A 23,394-nucleotide genomic window follows, 5' to 3' on the forward strand; every position below is an offset into this window, starting at 1 on the left:
TCAAATGAAAAAGCAAAATTAATTACACTGCACAAATCTCTCCAGAAAGGGTCTCATGCTTAGAGGAACAGCTTTCAAGAACAGCTTTTTTCACCTGCACAGCAGCAAGCTACTATTTTGACCATTTCTCTATGTCCTTTTGTAACACTGTGCCCCCACATAGTCAAATAGGACCAGCTAAAAACCCATCATTACACAGCTCCACAAGCTGCCTCGATCTGATGTGTTAACTTTGGACAAGGCTCTCTCCTAGTTCTTCCCTTATCTTAGTATGCACTGAGGTACCAAGGGAAGGGAAAACACAGAATAGACTGACTCGGGGCTCGTGAAAAGTTTGTGGCCAGACTGCCCCTCAAAGCCTCTTCCTGCTTCATCTCCCCGGCAGTAGATCCCCGTTTCAGGGAGCGGCGGTGAAGACTCGCCTCCTGTTCGGAACGCTCAGCGCTGAGCTGTAAAGCTGCCCGCGCGGGCCGCCCGAGGGGAGCTGCCGGCAGCGCAGGCCCCGTGCCGAGCACCCCCGGAGCAGCCTCCACAGCCCAGCGCCCAGCCCGCGGCGGGACCCGCAGCTCGGCGTCCCTGTTTTCCCCTCCAGACCCCCGAGGCCACGGCGTTTTCCGCGAGCCAGTGGTCGAATGGCAGAGGCTGCACCCGCCTCACGCTGCCTCAGGTCTTCTTCCCCCTCAGACATTTAAGGACTGATCCAGAAGGAGCCGGACGACAGAGTTCGTAGTCCCGCGTATCGCGTCCCCCTGGCGCTTTCCCCTCAGCAACTGCCCTCTCAGCGCCACACCCGCCCCCGCAGCGGTCGGGAAGAGGGGCGTGTGTGGCGGCCGTTTCCCGCCGGGCAGAGGCCCGCCTGGCGCTGGCGGGAGAGGGAAGGGGGAGGGGGAGGGAGAGAGGCAGGGCCGCCGGCGACCGCGCCAAGAAAAGGAGCGAAGCGGCCCCGCGCGGGCGGGAGCCCGGTCCCGCGCCCCGCTGCCGCGCGCCGCCTGCCCGCGCGCCGATTGGCCGGCAGCGCGGCCGGGGCTCCCCGGCGGGCCGCGCCTGATTGGCTGGATTGTAAAGCGATGTCTGAGGGCGCCTGGCGGGAGCGGCACAGCCCCGCGCCCCCCGCCCGCCGCCGCCGAGGTGAGTGAGGGCGCGGAGCCTCCCGCCGTCGCGGGGGCAGGGCGTTCGCCTCCCGCTCTAGGGAGGGTAGCCCCGAGCTGCCGCGCTCCTCTCGCGGACGGGAACGCTGCCCCGGGGCGGGAGCGGCTCCTCTTAAGGGCCGCGCTCAAAGCGCTTTCTCGCTTTGCAGATGGAGGTGAGAGTCCTGACGCTGCGGGACCTGGCGAGCGGCCGGCCGGGGCGGCGCGGCCGCGCCGAGGCGGCACAGAAGGTGAGCGAGCGCAGGGGAGGCGGCGGGAGGTCGGGTCTGTCCCCGGCGCCGCGGGAAGCCCCCGTGCGTTCCTCCGCCTCTCCCAGTGTGGAGCATCGCGCCGGCCCGGGCGCAGCGCGGAGCCCCGGGGGGCGGCAGGGAATTCGGAGGGATCGGCCACCCCGCCGTCTGCTGCGGGCCCCGTGCGTGCAGGAGTGCAGAGCCGTGACCCAAGGGCTTTGGAGGCGCGTTGGACCTGGAGGCCGGGCGTGCGCCCCCGGATCGTGTCCCTGTCGCCCCTGATGGCAGCCTTGGGAGTGCTGGCCACTGGACTGCCGCCCCTAGGCTGTCCTGCCATCTTGGCCCATTCAGCAGCATCTCACCTGGGGCACTTGGAGCACCGGGTTGCCTGGCACTACCGTTAAGACAAAAAGGCCAGTAAAGTAACTGTGAGTCACACCACTGTTGGCAGTAGGTGACATGATTACATTTTGACCATTATTGCCGGGGGAACAGCTTTTAGACTTCACTTAATAAGCAAAACAACAGCATCCCCTTGGGTTACCTTTCAGTAAGGTGGGGAGATTTTTGTACAGACTCACCATTCAAAACCTAACCAACATCAGGCCTAACATGACTTGGGAATAGTGTAGTCCTGGTATTTAGCAGCAATTTGAGTGTGCTGATGCATTTTCAGCCGTGCTGCTTTCTGGCTATATCCATTCAGTGGTCTTCCCAGGTCAAGAAGCTAGGCACTGCCATTCAGCAAGGAACAAGCTCATCATTCTTCTCCCACCCCACCAGCCAGATGACAAGCTATATAGCCTCAGGCATACCTTGCTCAGTAAGGTCTCCTAAACTGATCAGCTGTCCGTGTTCAACCCAAGTCTTTCAAAGACCAAGTAGTTCTTGTCAGACTCAGCTCCATTTATCTCAGATACTTGTTAAAATTCCTGCTGACACAGTAAGTTTATTGAGCAAGCCTTTCGTCATGTATTTGTAAGCCATCTCTGCTTGGATCAAGATGAATCTCATACCAACTGCCCTTACAGTTATGTGGAATTCAGTTAAGAGTTCACAGAACATTGCAGCTACTGGGAAAAAAAAAAGTGAGAGGGAGGTAAAAACATTTCTAAACCTTACTAGGCAATTATGACATTCAAAAAAATACATATCTGTTAAGTAGATGTGTGCTTCTCATGTAGTGCCACTACTTTTTTCATTGTGGTATTTGCACAAATGTGAAAATTTGAGGTAAGGGAACGGCAGGTTGCTTCAGTTCTCACTGCAGTTCCATGAGCACCAGCCATAGTGAAGAGGAACTGCAGGGAAATGCAGACTCTCCATTACAGATTACATGTTGATTCACTGCCAAATACGAAATTACAAGGATATATTGAGTGCCAACACTATGTGAACATATATTGCAAGAAGTAACATGGCCTCTAAATCGACCCTTATTTATCACCATGTAATAAGTTATAACTGGCTAACTGTTAATTGTAAAGGGAGATATATTTATTACATCTTCTTGGGTAATTCATAGGTGAACGTGTGCAGAAGCATTCTCCATCAGTGCTCAGAGCACAGTGCTTTCAATGTGCCAAATTAATTTCCAGTTTGAATGCAAGAGGACTGCTCCTAATAAAAGCCAGTTTCAGTTGTTACTAGAACTTTTTTTCTGGTTTCTACCTAGGCTGTACCTGCTAAGATGGTATTTGGAATCACCTATTTAAGAATCTGTATCAGCTAGTTGTACCTGAATTATCCCAGAGAAACAGCAAAACTTGGGAAAATTCTTACAGCAAAACAATGGTAACTAAACACAGCACAAAATAAAATACACAATAACAATATCTGGCCTCAAAGGTGACATGTCATATTTTTCCAAAATTACCTTTAAAAAATGAAGTGATAATCTTAGTCTGAGCAAGAAGACTTGCTTGTTTCGAGACTGAGAGCAAAAAAGCCACAGCTGGACTGAAGAGGAAACAACTTCATGCCTGATTTATAGTTTAAAAGCAGTTTGCTGTGATTCCGAAAGCTTCGCTCCAATTCCAGCAAGTTATAAGCTCTGCTAGCTTTGTGATTATCATCTCTCCGCTTCGCTTTCTCTTATTTCATTTAAGGTACATGCAATCATTTCAAGGGACTAAATCTAGAAACTGCTGTGCAATATTAGCTGGAATTGTAGAAGAAATAACCCAACAGTGTCCCGTTTGTAGGGCATTTAGATAGTCCAGTTATCAGTTCTCCTAAGAACAGAACATTGATCTCCCTGGGCAAAAAGCAACAGTACAACTTTCTGCGCAGACATTTCCAGAAGTCCTGCTCTGAGCCCGGTTTAGGATACCTGGACCTCAATTTTTAATGTCCTGCAAAGAAAGACAGTCTGGCACCCTGTCTCCTTTGTTCATTTAGTCTTTATGAGCTGTTTGCACTACAGGCTAGATTGAAGCAGTGTCTCTTGTTGCTCGAAAATTGATCTCTCAGCTCAAGGATACCATAGATGCTTTCTTCAGTCAGTCGCTTGAAATTAGTTGATCTGTAGCAATAGTTCTTGCAGTAAGAGAAAGAGGTAACATTGCACTCAAAGATGAAATGTGAAAAAAAGTTTGATTGCAGCTAGGGACTGGAGGGAGTCCAGCTAATCATGGAATGGTAGGGGTTGGAAGGGACCTCTAGAGACCATCCAGCCCAACCCCCCTACTCTAAAGCAGGTTCATCCAGATCAGGCCACACAGGAACGTGTCCAGGAGTGTTTTGAAAACCTCCAGAGAAGGAGACTCCACAATCTCCCTAGGCAGCTTCTTCCAGTGCTTCCTCACTCTCGCAAGAAAGAAGTTTTTCCTTGTGGTTAAGTGCAACTTCTTATATTCTACCTTATGTTCTTCATTCTTTGAAGAATTCTTTTGAAGCTTATGAGCTTCATTCAAAGAATGATAAAAAGCAACTGATTAATTAGACTTTTCCTTATAGCAGCTCTTAGCTGTAGTCAAGGAATTCAGTTAGAAAGATTTATAGACATTTTCTTTGTTGTTTTGAACAGCAGACAGTCTAGATGCAAAGCTTACTTCACTTGCACGTGAAGGAAAATCCACTTTAGTCTGACATTTTATGATAGTCCAATCTCCATCCCCAGCATGTCTTTTCACTGGGGACCTTTCAAGCAGAAGACTCTTGTTTTCTTGCTAAGTGTAATATGATCAATGAATTATTTCAGATTCGATCCACTTTGGTGATTTATGTTCATGGGCAGTGCTGTTTTGTAATAACAGTCGGAGTTTAAAAGCTTGATAGGCCACAAGTTTGGCTGGTTGACCTCAGGTTCTATAATTCAGGGCAGTATCTCATATACCCTGCCTCCGGTACAGTAGCATCTAGAATATTTTACTGCTTCCAAAGGCAGAGGAACTGTGCTAAATATAGCTATGAGTGCCAAGGCATGACTCACTACAATTACCTTCATAAGAACAAAGATATTGATTGTTGTACTGTTTTCTTTCCTGTTGTGTCTAAAGAACCTTCTGTTTTTCATAGGAAAACATATTTGATCGATCCAGGATGGCCCCAAAGACTCCCATTAAGAATGAACCAGTTGATTTATCAAAGCAAAAAGGCTGCACCCCGGAAAGAAATGCAATTACACCTGTTAAGCTCGTTGACAGACCTCAGCCTGATCCCTGGACCCCCACTGCTAACCTGAAGATGCTTATTAGTGCTGCTAGCCCTGACATGAGGGACAGGGAAAAGAAGAAAGAGCTGTTCAGACCTATAGAAAACAGTGAGCAGAGTGACACATCTGATTTGTCACAGGTGAGACTCAGAATATGATTACCTTATGTTCAGTTAGGACTCAGACCTCTTCCTAGGCTGTGCTTCAGTTTCCTTCTAACTGGTCCTTCGCTCCTTATGGAAAGCTGCAGAATTGTGAAACGTTCCCCAGGACAGTTGCCTGTGCAGCCCTGGCTGATCAGTAGGACTTTCAAAGACTGAAAGTAATTGTCTTACTAGTTAACTGACCCAAGACAGCTGAAGAGCCTGAATATAAGGACAGTGAAGGAAGTGAGCTTAAACCTGCCATTTTCCCCAGCTTATGTACTTCTGATGTTATTTTCAGAACTGCATTAGAAATAAAATTGCCAGACCATTTTGAACAGACAGGCATCATTTTCAGAAGCCATTTGATGATGGTGAGGCTATATTTTTCAACATACTTGTGCAGTCTTACACCTTGTCTACAACAGGCCCACAGAGTGGTCAGTTAAAACCGTTCTCCCTCTTCCTCCCCTTTCCACCCTAGCCCCTAAACTCTAGTCAGCTGTAGTCAGCCAGCACAGTCAAATGTTTGGCAGATTTTTACGTGTCAAGGCGCAGGTAATGCAGGGGTTAACCCTTGTCTCGCTTTAGGAAGTCCAACCACAGAGAGGATAACGTCAGGTCATAGTCAGCATCATTACAGTTTTCTTCCTTCAGACTTTGTTATAACAACTGCTTTCACTCTCTGGAATTATTTCTTGTAGAACATCCTTCCTTGGTGATTTCATTGAGAGGAAGATAGTTCTGGGGTCTTCCTCTGATGAGAAGCATCATTTGATAGATACACAACAGTCTACAAGCCTAGATTTTACAACACCTACAGCGATAGTAGTCTGGAAAATTCTCCAGTTTAAATAGTCATAAAAGGAAGAAACATTTTGCTAAAGATAATTACTATTGTAGCTTCCAGTAAGTTAAAAAAGTCAAAACCCCTTCAAGCCTGCTAAGATCATACAGCATTTTTGAGGTGGTTACTCTAAAAGGGTTCACATATTTTCTAGTCAGTAACGCATTTAATAATGCTCTCCACACATAAAATCAACTTACAAAAGATATAAAAGCATTACTGTAGGAATACTGCCATTTCCATACCCTATAAAACTCAGGCAACAGCCTGCTACAAGATCACTTAGTCACAGCCATCAAAGGATAGTTAAGATCTCATAAGCAAGGAAACTTGGATTTCAATGTCTGTCATCACTCAGATTTATTTGCCAAAGAACAAGATTATTTTTTACCTTTTTTTGACACAAGCAGAACCCCAAAGTTATCAGTGCAGAAAAGTTCTCTATCATTCTGATTTTGCAATAAATAAACATACCTTTTCATACATTTTTGCCATCAGAGCTTTGTTAGAGGTTGTTTTTTCCCTCTGGAGGGCTAAAAAGACCCATGTTCGGGCCATACTGCAGAATTCACTTAAACTAACAGCATGACTGAACTTCAGGTTCAGACACTGGGTGGCATCTTTTACAGGTTCGTGAAATCATTGCCCCCACCTCCCTGTTTCTTAAAGCTATAGAGGCACCATAAAGGGCAATAAAATCTCTTGAAAGAGGGAGTCTTTGATGGCTTGTACATCTTCTGGTTTATTATGTCCAGAGACATTTGAGGGAATATTCCTTCTCTAAAAAAGAAATGTGCCTTCCAAATGGGATCTTGCCACTTACTGGTCTTAGGTCTCAGGTTTGGTCTCTTAGTGTTTTGTTTCCTTGTGCATAACCATTATTTTACAATCTCAGAGATAAGAGCTTTTCTGTAGTTCTTTCTTAAGGATGGATTAAAAAAAGCTTGCAAGCAAAAGTGTTACCCATGTGCTCTGCACTTGCAAAGAGTCCATAGTATTTCCCTCAATATGAAGTCTGAGCTTAAATATTGCTGCCATGTGAAATATGCCTCATTTGACTAGACCTCCATTCTAAAGCTCTGCACTAAAAGGTTAACATTTACTTTTTAGCAGTATGATATGGTAGAAGACAGCACGGTTGATGAATTTGAAAAACAGAGGCCCAGCAGAAAACAGAAAAGCTTAGGACTCTTGTGCCAAAAGTTTCTAGCTCGCTATCCAAGTTATCCGTTGTCAACAGAAAAAACTACCATTTCTCTGGATGAAGTGGCTTCAATTCTTGGTATGTATACCTGCAAAAATGGGGTAATGCATTGTCAGGGGTAGCCTAACATAACAGGAGGGCCTTGAAAAGATCATCCTTCTTACAGAGTGCATTTAAGGTCTGCCTTTCCCTGGGTCTGGGCACTCTTCTAATCATACTAATCAAGAGTTGGAAATGCCTGCTATTCCTAAGGGTCTTTACTGCTTGATAATATTACTGTTTTGAAATCTGCTTTCTGACAATACTTTTTACTAGACAGACGTATCCAGCTGTTTACCAGCTCTGTTGCTTTCTTAAATTTTCAATTTGCTGAAGGAGTTATGAGTTACAAACCCTCTGGAGGAGAACTTAGAAACAACACATTTTGTCAAAATGGAGTGTTTGGGGAAACAATTGCAAACCAGTAGATGCAGGAAATCATGTGGATTTACTGCCTGACTTCAGTAACGTGCCTCATAACTTCCAAAATCTCATGATTCATTAAGGTTATCTTAGCTTTAAAGATAAAGCTAAGATCTCTTGTGAGGCAAGGTTACCAGGAGACCTTCAAGAGTAGAATGATAAAATGTGTTGTATTGAAGTGGCAAGAAGGTATCAAGTAACCTGTTTGCTCCATGTGCTCTTAGATTTGGTCTTAGTTAAAAGATTAATGAAATATCTGAGAGAATAAAACTTGTGAGAGAGAACTCATCCACGTCACACCAATAACAAAAAGATCCAGATTGTCTTTTAGCTAGGAAAGGCTTTACAAAATCAGACTTAAACTAAATAGATGTTGTGTCTAGATTTAGAACTCAGGTATTAAACAGAAAAGAGGTGGCAAAAATAACGTGTCTGTGGAAGAAAGGAAACACAAGAATGATGTCCTCTGTGACTTTGCTAAGAAAGTCCTTGAAATACTCATTTATTCGCCTTAGTAATGAGAAGTGGAAATAGGAGAGAATTCAGATGAAGTAAATTCTTTAAGAAATTGATTTAACTTTGTTCTTTTAGATTTTGCAGTTACTCTTTTCTGTGTTTGTAGGAGATGATTAAGCTCCAACCTGGTACAGCAGAACATGTGTAGTGCTTTATTCTCTGTTGGGAGTGGCATTACTTTCATAGAATCATAGAATGGTAGGAGTTGGAATGGACCTTTAGAGATCATCTAGTCCCAACCCCGCTGCAGAAGCAGGTCCACCTAGATCAGGTCACATAGGAACATGTCCAGGCAGGTCTTGAAGACCTCCAAGGAAGGAGCCTCCTGCTTTCGTAAATACTAGAAACTGTTTTAAAACTGACTGTTGATAATTTTACCTCCCAGAAGGGGTTGTTTGTTCTTTTCCCTTTGGTTTACACTTCCTTGCTTGCCTGTATCCACTTCAGTGACTGGAAACTTATTCACTGCTGATGTTGCTGCTCTCTGTGTAACAAATAATGGTTGTAATACAGCTTTTGCTACAAATATATATTGCTGTGTTCACCAAAGATCTGTGGGTAGACCTCAGAAGGAGCTGTGCGGCTGGTGCCTGACAGACATCAGGATATATGTAGCGCTCCTGTTTTTCTGGAGTATGTTTCACTCCAAGATCTCCACACACTTGGAAATACTCAGGAATTGTTTATCCTAATATCCCTTTGAGGCTGGTAAATACTGTCTGTATTCTCTAGATGAGTGAACAGTTGTATCAAGGCCTTGTCTTCTGCAGGGGAGTGTTTCAAAACCATTCCCCTCGGCCAGCACTTGCTCTGCTCAGCTGATATTAACCCATATGGGATTTCTAGTGCAGATGATGCCACCAGCATTTAGTGCACTGTGTTGTACATAATAAGCCATGCTTCAAGCAGCACTGGACATGCATCCACAGGACAGTGAGCAGAGCCACTCGCCTGTTCGTATTCAGTCCTCAACCATGCTCACATCAGTCAGGCTGAACTCAAGTTGAATGTATTTCATAGATTTCCCATTGGTGCAGCCCCACCCGGTGCTGAGGCCTCCCTTTTGTTGCATTTGGAAATGGTGGGTCTCATTCTCCACTGCTTTTAACCTTGTGCATCCCTTGGTTCTCCTTTGCTTGGCACATGCTTAGCAAGTTGTGCCATTGGAAAGGCAAGCCGAGGACCACACTCCCGCTGGTTCCTTTAGAAATGGGCTTTTATATCTACGCTGTGTCAGCGCTAAGCTCAGACCCTTTTCTGCCCTCCGTTACACACAGGCTTGTGTAGGTATGTGTCTGAGCTCTGAAGCTCTCTGGTGACAAGGGCCAAAGCACTCTGGAAAAACTCAGGGCAGTCTGGGGAGGTCTGAGTGAGTGGGGCTGGACAGACTACATTCAGTTCTCCTAAACACAGTGCAGATGCTTTAAGCTGAAGCCGTGTCTGGGCTGGCAATTAGAAAATGGACAAAGATCATCATGTCTGTGGGGCTGACCACACAGAAGTCAGTTCTTAAACGGAAGTAGGGATGGATCTAATGTAATGTGTCCAGGCAAACAGTGAAAAATCTTTCATGAACACTCAGCCTGTTCTGTATTTTGCTTCTGCTGAGGAACACATTCAAACTCAATGAGCATCTCTGTCTCTTTTATTCCTCCGCTGTCTTAACACAGGAGTCGAGCGGAGACGGATTTATGATATAGTGAATGTCCTGGAGTCGTTGCACTTGGTTAGCCGTGTGGCCAAGAACCAGTACTGCTGGCACGGTCGGCACAACCTCACACAGACTCTGAGAACACTCCAGGAAGCAGGAGAGCTGCAGTATGGAGACCTAATGCTCCTCCAGCACAAGGAGCAGGACTTGGAGTACAAATTTGGAGAAAGGAAAAAGGACACGATTCCAGATTCTCAAGATGGACCATTACTGGACTTTTCAGAACCAGATTGCACCTCTGGTAAGATAACTAGCATGTATGATGTGACACTCAGACACAAGTCTCTTTCTCCAGTTTAGTCTGTGACTTTTCCCCTCACTTTTCTTTTGTATTAAGTAGTAAAAAAAAATATTTGCAAAAAGGTGCTGAATTCACCATGGAAGTGACAGAATTCTTCCTCTATCCTGTCCTTAGCACAGGTCACAGGACAGATCTTTTTTTTGCCTCTGTCTTAAAATCAGGCAGGAGCTTCTGCCGGACACTCCAGTTCGTTTTTCCTCATTCATACCTGACATTAAATGCTTTATCCTGACAGAAGGTTCCATCTTCCCTTTGCCCACTGCTTGCATGCTGCCCATATATATATATGCTGCATCTATGTCCACAGTGGTTTAAGTTAAAAAGTCCTCTGGAGTCACAAAATTGTAGTGGCACAAAACAGCATAACGTAGTGTAGAATAATCTCTGGAATCTGACTTTCTAAAAGCCATTTCTGCAAGCTTTACTTTTTATTGCCTCTTGAAGAGAGACCCTGTCTGCATTACTCAGTGTCGTGGTTTAGGCCCATCAGGGAACAAAGACCACGATTAGCCTCAAGTACCGAAGAGGCTGAGAATTGCTCGAGGGCAGGGAGGGCTTAATTGCCGCTTAAGGTCCAGGACAAAACAGGCCAGGCTACTCGGTTTGGGGAAGAAAGCAGAAAATAATTTAATGCAACATCAACTAAAACATACCCCCCCCCCCCAAAAAAAAAACCAAAACATAACCAAAACGAAACAACACAGAGTAATACATCAATGGAAAGTCCAACCAGCCTTTTTAAGAACACCTTCCCGCCACACCTCCCCTCTTCCCGGGCTCAGAGCCCTGATCCCGAGGTTTTTACCTTGCCCCCCCCCTGAACGGTTCGGGGGGGCAGGCAGTGGGGGTTTCAGTCAGTCTGCTCCCAATAGCTTCTGCCGTCTGTCCCTCCTCAGGACGGGTGAACTCCACACCAGTCCTCCCTGCGAGTCCGTGGGGTAACTCACACGCATGGCAGCCCTGCACGGGCTGCTCCGACGTGCACCCATTCCAAAGGCTGCAGCTCCTCTCTGCCTCTCGTGTGGGGCTGCTCTGCGGCACACAGGCTCTCCAACACGGCCTGGGCCACACAGTCCCTCGCCCGTCCGGGCTCACTCACATGGAGCTGCTGGTGGCTCTCAGTCCTGCCACGGATCTCCACAGGTTTCAGGGGCACAGCTTGCATTCTCGCCATGGCTTGCAGAAGGGTCTCCGGTCTACTGCTCCTCCTTCCTTCCTTCTCTGGCTGAAGGGTCCGCGTGGTCGCCTCCATCCTGTATCCCTCTTACACCTCCTGCCCCGCATTTCAAATTCCCGTCCCCTAAATAGTGATGGCAGAGGCGCCAGATTGGCCCAGCCGGGCGGAGGTGGGTGTGAACCCAGGAGCCGGGGGAGGGTCCGCAAACTCTTTACCGGGTCTTCACTGCAACCCGCTCCCCCTGTTACTAAGCCAAAAGCTGCTCCTTGCTAAACCAGAACACTCAGTTATTTGCCACCTTTCAAAAGATTTTTGCTTCCTGTGACAAGGAAATATTTTCCCCTTTTGTGTGTGAGAAACCTACTTGCTAGTTTTCTGGCTGTGATGGATAACATACGCTAAGAGGCTTGGGTATTATTTGTAACACAGCATCTGCAAACAGCAGAAAGGACAAGTCGTTGCGGATCATGAGCCAAAAGTTTGTCATGCTGTTCCTTGTCTCCAAGACCAAGATAGTTACTCTGGACATCGCAGCAAAGATCCTGATAGAAGAGACCCAGGATACAGTGGACCACAGCAAATTTAAAAGTAAGCTGGCTGTTGAAAGATGAATCAATCAGTCAGTGAGTAAAAGAAAACAGGGGTATATTTGGTTACCTGCTTGCGTGCCAGTAGGTAACAGCAAGAGCAGATCAGGAACTTTTGGCTGCAAAAATGGTTTGTTTTTTTTTTAATTGTATATGGCAGTTTGTGAAACAGAGCTTGGGGTGGGGATGAATAAATTTGACAAGTATCTCCAAGTTTTAGCTTGTTTTTTTGCGTATTTTTTCATACTTTAGCCCTATTTCCTGTACCATTCTGAATGACTTTTCAGAATTTACTGGAATGAAGCATGTTTAATGTAATGGAATTAATTTTCTTGTCTGCAGAAATGTGTTACTTCTTCTTTTTACCCCAGAAATCTTCCACAACTGGATAGCAATTTGCTTTTCAGTTAGTGGGACTAGTGCTTCGATCCCTTGGCAACATGGAAAAACTCAGCACTAGTAAATAGTTCCTCTAAAATAAAAGCTTTTAAGTCTTTGAAGCACTTCTAAAATAAAGTACTTGAGGTTCAGTGTTTGAATTCTACCCTAAATACCAGGAGGGATGTGAGTTTAGCTGCACAGCCTGTGGCTGTCATACTTGACTCAAATGTGTTATTTATTGGAGTCACAGAGACTTTTCCAAGAGTGTTAAATTTTTAAGATGATAACTATGTGTCCTCTTTTGATCAGCCATGCATGTATGTGCCTCTTGCCCCCAAGTGCTTGTCTTTACCTCACCTGGAGGTAGTTGCCTTTTCTTGGCAAGCTGATAATGTAATCACTCTCTAACTCATTTCCATCAAAATGAGGTAGGTGAGCTTAAAGCTGAGCAGCTAAGATGGACGAGCATATGATATAGGAGGGAGCAGTGACAAGCAGACAGGAGCTGGCATGGCAAGCTTCACAGAATGTGGCTTGAGTCCATCCCAATTTGATTTTACCTGCCTCATCTGTCAAAGCAGAGGCAATACTCTGGCCTCAGCCAAGTAAATATGTGCTGAGTGCATTGTAAACCTGACTGGCTTGACTATTTCTGCCCTTTCTTATTAGCAAAGGTACGAAGGCTCTATGATATCGCCAATGTTCTCACCAGCTTAAGCTTGATCAAGAAAGTTCATGTGACAGAGGAGCGAGGACGCAAACCGGCTTTCAAGTGGATTGGGCCTGTGGAATTCCCTGGAAAGACAGGTAACTCCTGTAGCTCACATCTCTTCTCTTGTTTTTGATAAGCCCTTCCCAAGTGGTAAAAGGTTGTTTTTTGAGTGTAAAGAATGGGTTGGCATTTGTTGTCCACCCTGCCATTGTTCGCTGCTGGACAGCTCAACATTTACCGTTTGTAGACTTTACGCTCCAGGGCTGGAGCTGTGGAGAGATGTTGAAGGATACTGTGTCTTGCTGGTATTTTTACATTAACTTACATAACTATGTGAATTACTCTGTGAGTTACATAGCAATGGTAGATAATACCTACATCTCCAAATCTGGCTCCACAGCTTGTCTGAGTTGCAAAATCTCACTTGCCATCATAATTAGACGGTGAGTTATTTTCTGTGTAAGGGGACTTAGCAAGGTAGAGCAGAGCTGTTTCTTGCTTGCATCCCCATGTACTTTTGGTTTGTCTGCAGAGGAGGCAGCAGGCCAAAACATCTCTGTAAGCTGCTGCTTCTTGGCTAGAAGTCAGAGCAGAGGAAAGTCCTTAGTAATATACTTCGGTCAGGCCAGTGCCAGGACCAAGTATAAGTGAAAGACAGTGTTAATGCCATCTTAGTACTCTTTCTTCTCCTGTTTACACACAGTAGAGTGTAGCTGCTGCTGTAGCTGCCACAGAATGGAAAGGAGGGAAGCCCTTACCTTGTCTGCCGGTGCTTACTGAGCTTAGGCCTGCTGCAGTGTTGTGAGATTTGAGTGGTACAGAGGTTACCTCTTCTCTTCTGGCCAAGTTTGGTAACATGGCAAAGAGCTGTGTTTCCTGAAGGACTATTGTACAAAATTATGTTCCTACAGATGAGCCGAGAGGGCACAGCCCAACATCTGATCCTCTGCCAGGGATGCAGAGGGGAGCCTCTGCTACTGGAAAGCAAAGGTTTACCCGTCACGCTTCATTTAATGGTGCACGGCCTTGTGAAGAGGCCAAAAGGAGGATCAGTTCAGAGCCCAACAGCCCACGTCAGGAGAGGCAAGGTAATTACTGATCAAGCATGTTGTTCTGTATCCCACTGAATCTGCCAAAATGTGAGCCCACCAATTTAAGGCACTTGATTGGGTGAATCAGCCCAGTTGAATATGTGAATTCTCCTTGGAAGGTGCCTATATTTATACTGCCCTTGTGATGATACATCTGGTTTTGATCCTCAAGTCAAGCACTGAAGTTAGGTGAGACTATTCTGGGCCATACTGCCTTGAATCTGCAGTTTGTTTTCTGCTAAATGTTTCTGTTCTCCACTAACTACAACTGTACTGCAGTTTCTTCTGTTAAAATTTGGTGTAGATAAAGAATGATTCTTTAGCCACAAAAGCTTGCTTTATTTTATGGTTGCTAAGATAGTGGAGTTTACTGTAACAATCTAATGGATAGCCATTAAAAAAGACAAAGCAATTACAGGGCTTTTTACAGTTCCCTCTTTTAGGAAATGGTGATGTCAAGCACCTCTCCAGTGGGACTGAGAGTTCTGAGTGTCTTGCAGGTTCTGGCTCTAGGTGATTAGTGGATGTTATAAAAATGTGCCAGGATAGAAAAATTATACCAATTATTTTATATGGCCAGTATCAAAATATACTTGGTGAACCTACCTGTTATTAATTGAATGCTTCTTCATTCTTTCAGGATATGTTGTGAATTCAGATGAATATTGTTCCAAAATGATAAATCTAACAACTGTCTGCAGGCAGGAAATAGAGGAAGATACTAGGTAGGTTGGTCTTGACTCTCATCCACTTTCAGCTTCCTGCTTGTCATGTCTAGTTCAAGGCTAGATTTCATTGATGAGACTGAGAGAGAAAATTGTCAGTGTCACTATTATTTCAATGCTGATAGGGCTCAGTGTGGCTTTTGTCTTTTTCATGGCAAATTTATACCCACCTGGTACTTGTACCATTGTTATCCTTTAGCTTCAGCGTAGGTCATCCCTGCCTCCTTTCACGTGTTGTCCGGGTAGGCTGAACAAATTGATTCCATGGAAGAGCTTCTCTCATATCAGTGGGTCTTCTCTGCACCTATGCTAATTGGAATTCATTGTGAATGATTGGTGCAGCTGAAAGCATTTTTGTTCTGCTAAAAAAACCTGATAAGACTGTTTCTGTAGAATCAGAAATTATAAAAAGTGACCCTCCTTGTAAACTGTGTAAAAGTGGCGGTTTGGGGTGGAGGAATTTTTCCATGTTTCTGTCCAACAAGGTACTTGTTTACTTTTAAGGATAAAATAGGGCTTTAATTTTGACTATATGTTTCTCCTCTTTTATTTTTTTTAAGGAGTACAGCTTGTGCCTCAGGAACGATATTAAATTCAGCAAGGAACCCAAGCATAAAATCACCTCTCTCCCTTCTTCCAGTTCCCGGAGACTCTGATTTTTGCGTTAACCCTTTGCCTCAGGCAGCTTTCCCCGTGGTTCAGGCAGATGTGCCAAGCCTCTCGCTGCCAAATGGGGTCAGCAGCCAAGCTGTACATCCTTCCGTGCCGGCAGCCTCCAAAACAGAAAATGGAAAACCTGCCTTGCTCTCCAACCAACCCTTCTTGTGCTTCCCATCTTCATCCCTGTTCATGCTGTGCAGTGGTCTGCAGGAGAATACGCCACCGGGGCCGGGAACAGCGGGCAAGGGGAGCGCCGAGACCACCAGCCCAAACTGCGGCTCCCGCAGAAGCGTGTCACCCTCCACACCTGTGGGGTACGATGAGCCCCCTGCTAAAAAGCCCAGCGTGGAGCAGAGTGATGTGCCCCTCTCGCTTGTGGTGCCCAAGGTAAATAAGAGAATTTTCTTATCCCTTAAGCTTCCTGTTAGCAGGGAAAGTCTTTTGCCCAAAGACAGTGTTTTCAGAAACTTTACTGCTGTCACAGATTCAGATGCTGCCTCCCACATGCCAGTAAAATTTTAAGGGTGCTGTGGCAGCAAGTCTAGGCATTAACTGGGAGATGTTCTCACGCTACCAGGGGAAACCAACTGTAATTGCTTTGCATAGGTGAAATGTTGCTCAGTTGTTCTTTGGAGTCAGTGTCCTGATTGTTTGTCTTACAACAAAACAGCCCGCTAGAGGAGAAGAAATCAACCTGGCTATTACTCTTCATCTTCTCCTGTTAGCCTGGGCTTTCCCCAACAGCAGCAGCATTCCTTACTCCTCCGAGCTACAGCAAATGTGATTTCTGTTTTGCCCCCACTCTTCAGCCTTGAGTCCTTCTCTCTCTTTCATGCCCAGTGTTGCCCACAGTGGCTGGTGAGAGAAGGAGGGGGTGGTGAAGGTGAAGTCCATCTATCTCACAGTTTTCTTAACTACTGAAAATGGGGGTCAGGCTCAAGATCACATCAGTGCTTGAACATAAACCATTTGAAACAGGTGTTTTTCCTTATCAGTAAAGAGAAGCAAGTCCTGAAGCTCAGCTGGTTCTTATCTAGTGTCTCCAAATAATGAAAGTGGCCTACAGTACAGGGCTCAGGTGTCACTAATATTGTACTTCAGACCTCAAATAAAATTCTTAACTAGGTAACTAGCTAGTGAATTTTGTGCTGCCTCTGCACATTTTATTCTGTAGGTAAGGAAGGTGGATGAGAGACATTGGACTGTGTTACTTCAGTTTGAATTCATCACTTTCTCTTTTTTCTTTTTGCTTAGAAGCCTTTTGAGTCACCCAATGCAGAATCTACCCCTGGAAGTGGCTGTACATCTGCTGAAAATATAGAAGCTTTTCCTCTTGACCTTGCAAGTCCGGTTGCTGCAGATAAGGAGTCTACTAAACCTTTAGATTCTCAGGAGCAAGAAAAATGGTCTCAGAATAAAGACCCTGACGAACTCTCTCTAGGAAAAGAGCACCTCTCTAAAGAAAACGCCAATCAACTTTTCCTACCACAGTATCTTTATGTACAGCCCGCTGCCGGTAAGGACAGCCATGAGACACTCAAACTTCTGCATCTGTTCACTGATCTGTTCAAATGGAAAGATCTCCCTGAGCTGTATTTGGCACAATATCTGTCAGCCATTCTCTGTAGTAGTTTAATAGCTCTGAGTTCTCTTGACTCCAGATCAATTGTTGCTTCTCTGAAAAAGGTGTTTTTCTGAGGTACTCAAACATTATAATAGAGATGAGCATGCTTGAATTATGTGTGGCTAAAGAGACACCTATCCAGCATTCAAAACCTGAGGGAGCTGGGCTGGGTTTGGCAGTAAGGCAGCCAGAATTGTGCAACAGCCTTCCCCTGAGTGGGTGAATGTGGTCATCTCTGAACTTCACACTCTCTTGTTACGTGCATCATCGGGATGACCCCACAAAAACTGAGGTGCTGGGAGTATAGCCAGGCCTGCCTGAAGGATGCAGCAGGGATGGGGAGGAAGTAGCTGAAAATACCACAAGAGGATTTTGTATCCTGGGGACTACAGGAGGATTTTGTGGGTTTTTCATGACTGTGTTTGTGTGGAGCAGAAGAGTGCTTTGTGGGAATGGGATATGTGTGGCACATGTCCATGACTACTCCTTCAGTATTTGATTCCATTGAGGCACAGAGTGGGGTCTGTGGGATTTCACTTAGAGGATGGAGATGCTTAGTTTGAAAATATTGATCCTGGTGTTTTGGAAGGTCAAACAAACTGGGAAACGGCAGCTTCTGTTTCAAAACACTATTTCAACTGTTCTCAGAAAAAAATGTCTTTGGGCTCTGTCTTTGTGTTTCCCATTTGTTGTTGGGCTTTTTGCCTCATTAAAAGCAGTGCAGATGTTTTCATACAGCATAGGATACGATTCCTGTTAGTAAAAAAAGAGCTTGCTCACCCAAAATGCTGCTTGTACCTGAAGTTAAATGCAAAAACCAGCAAGGTGTATGGTTGGTGCTTCGGATGGACTGAGTAAATGGGTGCAGATACAGTGAGCAAGCAGTAGGGGGGGAGATGGAGGCAGGTAGAGAAAGGGAGCTTGACAGAAGAGTCACAGGTTTTTATGACAGGGGTTTTTTTCTCTTCTTATCGTCACAGTTTTCTTCCTGGGCAGCTGTTCTCTCTTTTTGCCATCCCTCTTTCCTGTTCTAGATGAAGTTATAATAGCTTAATTCCAATTTGTCAGCTGTATTAATACCTCGCTCTTTCTCTCTTTGGTTTAGGATTAAGCAGTTTTAACTTTCTGTTCTCTGCAAACCAAGCCTCTGGTGCTGTGAGCCTGGCTGCGAGCCAGTTGCCTTCTCTGAGCGTCCCCTGCGTCGTCGTGCCGTCAGCAGCCCTGGCTTCCTTTCCTCTCGTCTGTTCTCCCACTGCCCCCAGTCCTCATTCACCAGCTCCCGAAGGCTCCTTCTCAGCCACCTCCTCCGTGAATTTCAGTGTGCCCGGGCTGGCCCCCACAGCGCCCGTTCTGATAGGCCCCACAGCAGTGGTTGCACCTGGAGTCCCTCCCGCGCAGCCAGAGCCGCAGCAGCCACCTGCCCCCGCCTTGCACCTGAGCCCCGCGCTCACTGGGCCGTGCAGTGCCCTCAAACTGGACTCCTCAGTGTGCCTGGGACATCCCGTGGCCCTTCTGAAGCTGCAGCAGGTGAGGGCCAAAGCTGGCTGGGGGAGGTGAGCCAGCAGTGCCAGACCACAAGGGCTGAGGGGAGGGCAACTTGGGCTGTCGGCTGGCGCTGATCCCACGTGGGAGCTGGGCTCTGTGGCACACCCAGCTGCAGCAGCAGCAGAGCATGAGGTGGTGCTATAGACATGGCCCAGCATGGCACCCTGGGCCTTTAAGAGGGGAGTGTTAAAAAAACCTTACAGGAATTGAGAAGTACTAAAAACCTTAAAAAATCCTGCAGGAATAGGGGGGTGGTGGGGAGGAAAGAGCTGCAATGTTTTTTCCCCAGAAATCCAAGTTGATATTTTGTCCCCGTTTGCCACTGTCACTGTCTGTAAATGGGTTATGCAAGAGCCACAGAAACAGGTTAGCTGGGCAGGAGAATCGCTGGAATTCAGGAGCCAACTAGCTGCAGCGTTTTCTTAGTGATATCCTGGATTACTTCCTCACTCCCATTCTGACCTCTCTTCAGCATCAGAACTGGGGGGTGAAATGATTCTTGCGGGTTTTGTTGATTTTCTTGTAAAGATATTTTTCAAAGACCTACCATAGAAACAGGGAGTTAGTAAAAAGGAGAAGTTTAGCAGTGAAGGACTCATTTATCCACAGCTCAAGTGACACAAACCAGCCAGGTCACCCTGTGTTACCTGGTTCTTTACAACAATTAGCAGCGACATTTTGGCACTGCTTTAGTTTGCATTCCTAAATCTCTGATTTGTTTCTCTATAGATTAATGCAGTGACAAACAGATGGAACTTTGGGAAGCTTTATGAATGTTACTTTGTGTATCTCTTGTTGGCGCTTTAGAAAAAGTCTCTAATAGAGTCTGGTTGGCAGCTGATCTGATTACAGATACTTACATTAGAGGTTGCAGTAGAATAACACTTTAAACAGAAGCAGACAGAGTTTAGGAGACTTATTTTAGATCTGTTTTGATGCTAACAAATAACTGAAGCGAGTAATACATCAAGGAAGGGAAAGAGCCATTTAAGCTAAAGGACAGGACTGGCATAAGAATGAATGAATATGAACTAGTCATGAATACATTTAAGTTGGAAATGAGATAGAGGCTTTCAGCCTCCAGCAATGATGTACTGGCAGGCAGCTCCAGAACAAAAAAGGGCAAAAGCTGTAGCTTTTCAAGTGGAGCTTCTGAAAGGACGTGTGACATGGTTCCCTTTAGTAGCAGGGTACAGGGCTTAATGTCTACAAGCTGTCTTCTGTTTCCATGCTTGCATGTCGGCTTTGAGAAGACCCTGCTGAACTGCTTTGGTTTTGTTTCACAAACAGCCTTCCTCAGCTCCCCTCACTCCCAAGAGCATTCGTCCTGCACGACACGAGGCATTTTTCAAAACTCCTGGAAGCCTTGGAGACCCTGTCGCGTGGAAGAAAAATGAAGGCAACCAGACCAGAAGTGCCAGCTCCGTGCAGAGGAGACTGGAAATCTCTAGTACCAGCCCTGACTAACTCCACTCATGGCAAAGGGGGGCAGGTTGTCCCAGGACTCTGTCTCAATTCCAAGAGAGCAAGCTCTTACCTGACAAGAGGAGCACGTTCAGATATCATCCCTTCTGGCACGCTGCCCCGCTACCTGGTCACTCACCAGTTCTGTTCACCACAAATCATCCTTGGTCCTGAAAACTTTGTACTGAACTGTTCCCTCAGGACTGATTGAAATTCAGGTGCTATGCTTCACACGGTCTTGTGGGCATCAAATTGGGGTGTTTGTGGGTTTAATTTGGAGAACTAACTCTGTTGCTGTGAGGAGATACAAACAGATTTTTCTTGGAGTCCCCAGGCGTTCTTTATTCATGGTTTTAAGTGAGATGTCTAGCACTTATCTGGGGTAAGCATTTGTTTTGCATGTACTCTACTTACCCTGAGTAAATCTGTGGTGAAAATGATAAACTTTTGCAGTTGTGAGAGCAACTGCTTCCTTGGTTCCAATTTGTCAAAGCCTCCCTTCCACACTGCAGCCTCTTGCTATTTATTTTATACATCAGAGTGGGATTTAGTGCAAAAAAAAGGGTTTTTGCCACTTCAGAATAACAGATTTTCTCAGGGTAGGATTACTTGAATGTCAGTTGGTTGTTGTACAATTTGCCCAGCACTTGTGGTTAGAAAAACCTAGTAATAACACAACACAATATGATTGAATGTATACACGTGAAACCAATATTAAGACCAAAATAACTGTGAATGTTAACATTTTAAAAATGGTGTTAATGAGCTGTATTAGTCCTTGGGTTTCTGAATTTCTTTTACTGTGAGAAAAATGTACGAGTTAGATGTAAAAAATACAAAGCCTGATTCTTTAAGTGAGTTTGACCAAGTAATTTGAGTGACCAGCTGCTTGAGAGGGCTGTGTTAAGATTTCTCTGTAGACTGGACTTTATGATTGAGGAACCGTTAACCACATGATTAGATTCAGTCTTAACCTGAGACTGCTGAAGTGCCTACTGAGCAGTTTACTTAAGTCTGCTTGAAGGGTTTGTAGCTAAGTGCCTAACACTTTGCTCCCAGGGCTTTCATAACTAATTAATAGTGCCTTTGAGCATACTTGGAAGACAAGGGAGATCTTATCTTTTGGCACATACCTATCCAAACCATGAAATGAAGCTAAAAAGAGCAGGAGCCGTGAATTTTGGAAGGGGGGGGGGGGGGGGGGGGCGTGTGGAAGGCTCTGTATTTCTTAGGGAAAAAATGGAGAGGAAGAAAAGACTAACAGTTAACATTCGGTGTCCTCAAATAATGCATGGTGCTATTAGTAATATAGGACATCATTTGAAGAGCTAATGCCCTTAGGCTTGGGTATGTTTTCACTGGTGTAGCAATCTGCAATTAAGTTGGTGCAGTTTCCTCATCAAAAGATGGGAAGTGTTGCCAGTGACATCATGTTAGTCTGGGCTTTTAGCAAACCCAGGGCCGGCATTATCAGCTTTTCCCTCATTGGTACTGGTGTTCCAAGGGCAGGGATGCTGTCAGATGGGCTGCTTCATCAGCCAGGAGAGGCTTGGACTTTGGGATCTGGGGATTTGTTGATGTTTTTGTTTTTATAACAAAAAGTATTAATAAATGGAATTAAAGAATTTTAGTGAAGGGGGGAGTTTGAGTAATGTGGCCTTATCTTAGAATAGACCAATAACAGCCTTATAAGAGGGGCTGGTTAGCCCTCAATGAAAGAAAATCTATAGTAGAATTATCATAGGAAAATTATCAGGGGTGGTAAAGAGAAACCTTCAGACTGTTCAATTTTAAGGCTGGTTGTGTTGGTTTTCTTGTAATTACACTACAGTTATTACTCTTGTTTCTGAATTATTTCTTCTTATACACCCCCTTAAATTGATTTCACTTTGAAAAGTGGTGTGTAATTGGCACAGTGCTGCCTCTGCACTTCCACTGGTATGTATTTGATGCTGTCAAGGCTGCAAAACAGGCTGCCAGGGTTCAGGATGACATGGTGGATGTTGATTCTCCAAAGCCTGTCTTTTCCCCTCTAGTACGGTGCAACCTCTTAGTGGCAGCTAAGAGGCTGCCACTAAATGGCAGCTGGGGGCAGAGAGGAGAATCAGAGCTAATACTGGCTCTTCACAACAATCATCTCGCTTTGTCAGTAAGGTTTCTCTGTGCCACAACTAACCTAACTGTACTTGAAAATGCAGGGACTGAAAATGGATCATCAGCTTTCCAATTTCTGCTTCCAGTTTTGAGTTTCTATAAATACAGCAGCAGGTCTGGAGCTGAGGGTTGGCTCCCTCACAGTCACAGCTGTTCAATGGGTCATGGTAGTGAGAGCAGATTTTGGGCCTGGGAGAAGAAGGGGTTCGATACTCTGTCTTGGTTTTGTCAATGCAAAACTCTCACTAAAATAGGAGTGGGACCACCGAAGTGGTCAGGTGGCAAAGGATTCAATGCTACTTGAAGGAAGAGTTGGTTGTCAAGAGGGAATGAGTTTACCTTTCTTATCTTTGCCTTCACTAAAAGCTAAGAAGTGAAATAAAAAGGAACACCTCATCAGCAGAGTAGCTCTGGAGAAGCAGAATCTGTATTAGCACTGAGGCAAAGTGCGTGCCCAGGATGTTCTGCAGGGTTTGTGAAACCTTCCTGTCCCAAGACAGTTGCTGAGGAGGGTGAGGGTATAACTTATACTTGAATCTATCTGCCACGTTTACATTTCTGACATTTCTGATTGTCTTTTGTAAATTGGTGCTATTTCTGTATTTAAAAAGCTGTATTTTTAATGTAAAGCTGCTTCAAGTTTGTATCTTTGCACTGCTAGTTTAATATAGATATTAATATTATTGCAGTTGGTAACTGTTTTTCAGTGATTAGACATCTTGCTTTTCCTACTCTTTAGCCATCTTTTTAGCTGTCTGCTTATAGCTGCACTCCAATCACACTGTTGGGCTCAATATTTTTCGTTTTTTATACTATCTTTTAGCAAAATACTAAACTTTTACAGAATAAAAATGGAATTAAAACCGAGGCTGAGGCTGTGATTTCAGCTTAGAGAAGTATCTACTGAGCACATGTCCAGGTGAGCAGGCCCTGCTGGGTCAGAGCACCGAGTAAGCAGCAGAGGACAGCAGCAAGCCCCATGGGGACTGTTCCTGCTCTGGCTCAGGCAACAGCCAGAGTTGGGGGAGACGCAAATTGAGGCAGCACTCCCCTGGCC

At 45.3% G+C, this 23,394-nt stretch overlaps 1 protein-coding gene across 1 annotated transcript; it reads left to right on the top strand.

The window, feature by feature from the left end:
- The first annotated feature begins 1,297 nt into the window (after nt 1-1,297).
- E2F7 (E2F transcription factor 7) lies at nt 1,298-20,186 on the top strand. Its single transcript, XM_061994447.1, has 12 exons — nt 1,298-1,378; nt 4,898-5,173; nt 7,137-7,305; nt 9,876-10,157; nt 11,824-11,982; nt 13,032-13,169; nt 13,986-14,162; nt 14,806-14,890; nt 15,451-15,937; nt 16,805-17,066; nt 18,280-18,701; nt 20,010-20,186. The coding sequence occupies exons 1-12, from the start codon at nt 1,298-1,300 to the stop codon at nt 20,184-20,186; spliced, it is 2,715 nt and encodes a 904-aa protein (XP_061850431.1).
- The last annotated feature ends 3,208 nt before the right edge of the window (nt 20,187-23,394 follow it).

Source organism: Colius striatus, chromosome 1 (genome assembly GCF_028858725.1).
Source record: "Colius striatus isolate bColStr4 chromosome 1, bColStr4.1.hap1, whole genome shotgun sequence".
Taxonomy (NCBI): Eukaryota; Metazoa; Chordata; class Aves; order Coliiformes; family Coliidae; genus Colius; species Colius striatus.

What these genes read in the sequence shown, in the direction of transcription:
- E2F7 (XM_061994447.1), top strand. Translation starts at nt 1,298, where the DNA reads ATGGAGGTGAGAGTCCTGACGCTGCGGGACCTGGCGAGCGGCCGGCCG. An exon ending in AGAACCAGATTGCACCTCTG is followed by an intron (nt 10,158 to 11,823) that starts GTAAGATAACTA and finishes TTTGTAACACAG; the next exon opens with CATCTGCAAACAGCAGAAAG. An exon ending in GAAATAGAGGAAGATACTAG is followed by an intron (nt 14,891 to 15,450) that starts GTAGGTTGGTCT and finishes ATTTTTTTTAAG; the next exon opens with GAGTACAGCTTGTGCCTCAG.